This window comes from Galeopterus variegatus, unplaced genomic scaffold (genome assembly GCF_000696425.1).
Source record: "Galeopterus variegatus unplaced genomic scaffold, G_variegatus-3.0.2 Scaffold3862, whole genome shotgun sequence".
Classification (NCBI taxonomy): domain Eukaryota; kingdom Metazoa; phylum Chordata; class Mammalia; order Dermoptera; family Cynocephalidae; genus Galeopterus; species Galeopterus variegatus.
The window spans coordinates 153,251-159,151 of record NW_007729973.1 but is presented as its reverse complement, the minus strand read 5'-3'; the positions used below and the strand labels follow the sequence as shown (position 1 = coordinate 159,151).

The following is a 5,901-nucleotide window of genomic DNA, read 5'->3' as shown; positions in this document are numbered from 1 at the left end:
TAAATTTAAATTTATATAAGTTCTGTTGATCATGTTCCCTAATACAACATCAAGAAACTTTCTGAGCTCTTTAATACAAAGTTTTCTCTGGGACATTCAGTTTGCATTAAATACAAACTTTTTAGAATGTAATTTTCAATCTGCAAACACATACAATGTTGTATTCATTTAATCTGTGTATGTTACTTGAAGATGTGAGTGAATTCTTACCGTCTGACATTAATTAGACCCATCATTATATAAATTGAGTTAGTTCTTCTGTTATTAACCAAAAAAAAAAAGAAAAGAAAAGAAAAAAATCAGGCCCTGGGTTTAATGTTTTCCTTGCTGGCTGTCCAAGTAAAATAAAAATGGAAAAAGAAAAAAAATCAGGCCCTGGGTTTAATGTTTTCCTTGCTGGCTGTCCAAGTAAAATAAAAATGGTGGTTCCAGGAGTTGTGAACCCCAAACATAATAAGCAGCCTGGTTTCTTTCACAGTTCAGTGAGTTATGGTCCAAGTTTGCAGCTCTTTGGTGCCCTAGTTTGATCCAGTGTACAGTTTAGAATATTTAGAGAAAAGAATAGACCACACAGTGCCCTACAGGTTTGATTTCCTGTAACTGAATTTTAATAGGAGTTGGGCAACTAAGAGTTCTAGGTTAGGAACCTCTCTAGTAGGAACTTGGGGTGCAGAAACTTTTGCCAACAAAGGGTAGGTACATATATTTTGACAGTGAGCTCTCTGGAAGATAGAATTCATCCTTTTATGGAAATTGAGGTGCGTAACCAGGACTTGTATCTACATAGATGGTGGACAGGGAGAGGATGTGGTTATTAGGGGAAGTGATGATTGACTAGATGAGCAGCTGGGCAACAGTGGTGGAGGACAGAGTTATAACAGGGGTAACAGTAGGATGGACCCTGGTAGTCACTGGGTTTGCATCAAGTAGGATGTGCAGATCCAGGCCTTCAGAGATGTTTCCCAGCAAGTAGCTCAGCTTCGTAGCTGAGGAACTGGTGTTGAGGAGCCATAGAAGCCCATGGCCTGAGAAAACGGCTTAGAGCAAGGGCAAGTCACTGCTCTAGAAAGCCAAGGTCAAGGCAATCATGAAGCACAGGAGAAAAGCCAAGACCTGGTTACTGCAACTGACACATAAATTCAAGTCTTGTGGAGGAATAAATAATCAAAGGCTGTACCACTCAGTAATTCATTCATTCATTGATTCAGAACTGCTGTATACTCCGGGACACATTATGGCTATTAAATTAATGATAGCTAAAAGGCCTGACGACATGTCTCCCAAGCCTGTTACTGTGTGTTAGAGTATGAGACAGCCCTAGCTGTCTGTCTGTGCTGGGTCAGCTTAGTAGAGATATGACTTTTGGATACCACAAATAAGGCTTTACCCTTGCAAGAATAGCTTAAGATATACTTACAAAAGAAATTTCTGGGCCGGCCCGGTGGCGCACTGCTGTAGTGCGCCGCTTGGGAAGCATGGTGGCGCTCCCGCCGAGGGTTCGGATCCCACATACAGACCGGCCGCTCACTGGCTGAGCGAGGGGCGGGAGCAACACCGAGGGTTGCGATCCCGTGGCCGGTCCAGGTCCGGTACGGGTGTGACACTGAGGGTTGCGATCCATTGCCGGTCATGAAAAAAGACAAAAAAGGAAAAAAAAATTTTTTTTCTAGGCTTTTAGTAGGATGACATAAACCATTCCTTTCAATTCTTTCTGAATTATTTTCCTTATTTACTCATAGTTCACCTAATACAAATAGAATAACTTTGGAAGAAATTTTACTAGTTTATTCTTTCCCATCAAAATGCTGGATTTATATCGGGAGAAAATTAAACATTTAAATATCACTTTCTCTAAATAGTACTTAACGTGTCAGCACTTCTCCAAGCACTTTACACATATCGACTTACTCGTTCCACATAATAACCAAATAGGTGTTACTATTATTATCTCCAGCATATAGATGAAAAGGAGGCACAGAGGGATTAAGCAAGTTGCTCAAGATCACACAGCTATTTAGTCTTCAAACCTAGACTGGTGGCTCCAGAGTTGTACTGTTAACCATAAGTTATGCTGCATCTCAGAAAGTTCTACCATGACTACAGTCTAAGTTAGGATTGTTTTTATTTCTTTCCAGCACTCTTCATTTCTGCTTGAGCATAGGCTCAATTTAAAATTATCAATTATTTGTTTAATGTCTGTCTCCTCTAGACTTTCTCTTTGAGAACAGGAACCATTTCATGCTATTTCACACCATATCACTGCCATATACCCAGTGCTTAGCATACAGTAGATGCTCAATAAATACTCGAATGAATGCATAAAAGAGATAAGAAAATGTGTTCTTCATGGAGTAATGTCACCATCTTGTGGAACTTCAGAATATTGTCGTTTAAATCTTTTTTTTTCCCCCACAAGATAATTGATGTTCAGGTGTTATTTCCCAGGCTTGTATTAGAGGTTTTTTGTTTTGTTTTTTAAATTGGACTGGCTTTTTTGAGACTTATAGTGCTGTAGAATAGTACAGCCTCTTCAGGGCAGGCCTGTCGCCTACTAGGTTTGCTTGGTGAAATGAATTGTGCAACTAGGTAATTAACGGGCACCTCTTTACAGTCCAGAGCTCTTTTGCTTCTGTTTTGCCAAAAGGCACAGCACAGTCCATTAATAAGCTCTTGGCTCGTCATGATCCCTGAGGCACATTTCAGAGCCCCTTCTTGAAGCGTCTATACAGCTATCTAAGGAGTAATTGTTGGATGCTGTAGATTAGGAAGTTCTGCTAAAATCTGCCTCCCAGTCCCTTCTACCCTTTGTCCTGGTTCCACCTCCTGAAACACATTCAAGTTTATTGCTGCTTTGTAATGTGTGCAAATATTTGAACATGGCTTTTCTGCTCTAATCGTGCTCTTCTCCAAACTAATGAGACCCAGTTCAGGCCCTTCTCCACCCAGGACATTTTTTTTCCTGGATGCTTTTCTTCTGGTGCCCTCCCCTTACATCCAGCAGGCATTTTTGTTAGGGAAGGGGAAGGGAGGTTGGATGAGCTGAAATCTGAAGAGTCTAGACTGTCATTAAAGGGACCATGAGCCCCTCCCCATCATGGGCTTCCAGCAGGATTTTGCTGTCATTAGCTCCTCCATGGTAGATCATGAGAAACAAGTGTCTCCTCACTATTAAATACTGGAAACCCCTGCTATTAGGGGTGTACATCCAGTCTGCCCTGGTCTGCCACCTGCACCATAGGGTGGGGACAGTGGAACAGTGGCCTAGCCTGCTCCCTTGCTAGAATCAACACCACTAGAATCAATCAAAGTCTCCTTACTAGATAGTAAAGGTGACTTTTTCGGTTCCTTGAATTCCCAGGTGGTATCTGAGGTTTGGGTCCTATACCACCTAGTGTGTGTTAAGTAATGTAGCTTTTAAAAGGACCATTATACCAACTATTTTGGAAAGCAACCTGGCAATACATGTCAAAAAACATTAAAACATTTCCTTTTACCCACCCATTCTGATGTTCAGACCCTTCATAAATGCCTTGAGACCAGAGATGATATCTTTATGTTTTTTGGGTATTTCTTGCCCCTTTCATTATAGTCCCAGTCAGTGGCAAATCCAAGTGCATTTTCAGTGTAGTTGACTGGCTGAAGGCTTGGTCAATTTTACTTACTCTGGTTGAGGGCAGAGAAGAGAGTTGTTTATATTTGATGGTACTACAATAGTACACCTATTGGAGCTTGGATGAGGAGCAGAAGGTCTTCCTTTACTTGCCTTCAGTACAACTCTAAACTGTGCTGGGTTACAACAGCCCCCGATGTTCTGTTTCACACAAGTGAAACAGAACAAGAGTCGAGTACTGCATTCTGTTAGACAGCAGAGACAGACGTGGCATCACAAGAGAAGGGGTGCAAGTTGCTGTGTGCACTTGGCTTATATTTTATGGAAGGTATAAAAGAGTATTGCAGACAGCCTCATTTTCAGGCATCCACCGAGCATATAGTCAATTTCTGCGGGACAGACTGCTCTCTTAGGCACTATGGAGAAGACCACAAAATGTCATGAAATGGCCCCAACCTGGGACTCCTTACAATCTGGTTTGGGAAGCAAGATGCACTCCTGTTCAAATTCCATGGCTAAAATAAAATTATGTAAGATACAACGGCAGAAATTTCCTAAAAGCTTACCCTGAAGTCTTTACCTTTTTTTTTAATTAGAAAGACAACCAGCAAAGTTCGAACATCGACTCTCTATACTTGGAGGCATGGCTAAAATAAAATTATGTAAGATACAACGGCAGAAATTTCCTAAAAGCTTACCCTGAAGTCTTTACCTTTTTTTTTTAATTAGAAAGACAACCAGCAAAGTTCGAACATCGACTCTCTATACTTGGAGGCTTTCTATCAGTCCTGTCCAAGGGGAGTTGTACCATTTCAGGCAGGCTCACGGAACTACGAGCTGAGTTTCCCAGGTAAGTTTTTGCGTTTGGCAGTGTTATGTATGGGAATCCAGTGTGCGGTGTACAGAGTCATGAGTTGGAGCAGAGCAGATGTGCATTGCCACGTGCAGGGTCAGGGTTTTTTTGCAAGGCAAGCAGTAGAGTGGAGTGGAAGCCAGTGACTGTCAGAAGACCGACGTTCTAGAACCCTGGACCTGACACACATGTGCTGTGCAACCCTGGGAAGGACACCTGGCCTCTCTAGGCCCAGATCTCTCATCCATAAAATCAGGAGGCTGGACTAAGTGTTCTTGGGGAGTACTTCCTGCTCTGCTGTTGTAAGTTTCTGATTGTGGGTGGGCAGCTTCTCAGGCTGAGGCAGAATTCTCAGGTGCCAGTGACTACAGTGGAGGCCTTGGGCCTTTGGGCACCTTCAGAGTTTTAGAAACTCGCTGTTCCTTTCAGACTTTCTCATCTACATCAGTGGCTTCATCCATAACATTGACTAAAATACTTTGCCTTCTGCCATGTTTATTTCAGCCACTACAGAAAGGGCTTCTGGCTAGCTTCTACCAATCTATCTGCTGTTGTTTAGTGAGAAATCAGGACAGGAACTGCCCTCTCTCTGAATGCACTGACCCATTGGCACACCCTTGGGACACTCTCTGCATGGTCAGATACTTGCCCTTCCAGGATCAGGTGCTTTGTAGGAGGTAAGGGAGACTATCTCAGGTCCTTGAATTCCCAGGTGGTACCTGAGGTTTGGGTCCTGTACCACCTAGTGTGTGTTAAGTAATGTAGCTTTTATTTATTTATTTATTTTTTAAAAAGATGACCGGTAAGGGGATCTTAACCCTTGACTTGGTGTTGTCAGCACCACGCTCACCCAGTGAGCTAACCGGCCATCCCTATATGGGATCCGAACCCGGGGCCTTGGTGTTATCAGCACCACACTCTCCTGAGTGAGCCACGGGCCGGCCCGTAATGTAGCTTTTAAAAGGACCACTTAAACCAAATAATTTGGAAAGCAACCTGGCAATACATGTCAAAAGACATTAAAATATGCTTGCATTTTTCATTCCCTCAAATCTTTCTTAGGAAATAATTCGCTAGAAGAAAAAATAAAAAAAGCTATAAGCATGAAGATTGTTATTGAAGCCTTATCAATAGTACTATAATATAGGAACAGCCTTTGTACCAGTAGGGTAGTGACTAATAAATTAGGATATTAAATTTCATTTGAGTATTTGGTAGTTGTTAAGGATGATGATTATGAAAACTAGGTAGTAAAAGCAAAATTTAATATTGTTAAATGGAAAAGGCAGAACTCCAAATTCATGTTTGTGCACTTTTCCATTTATGTTATATTCAAAATGGAAGAGTTGTTTGTGTGGTTTTTTCTTTCTTTCTTTCTTTTTTTTTTTTTTGCGGCTGGCTGGTACAGGGATTGAACCCTGGACCTTTGTGTTATCAG

General features: G+C 41.7%; 1 protein-coding gene across 2 annotated transcripts in view; it reads left to right on the top strand.

The window, feature by feature from the left end:
• ZC3HAV1 (zinc finger CCCH-type, antiviral 1) overlaps window positions 1-5,901 on the top strand; it is a 30,354-nt gene that overhangs the window by 10,070 nt on the left and 14,383 nt on the right. For both annotated transcript variants that reach the window (XM_008586185.1, XM_008586186.1), the window contains one exon: window positions 4,340-4,460. In XM_008586185.1, the coding sequence (XP_008584407.1) occupies window positions 4,340-4,460 (121 nt within the window). The remainder of the gene's footprint in view (window positions 1-4,339; window positions 4,461-5,901) is intronic.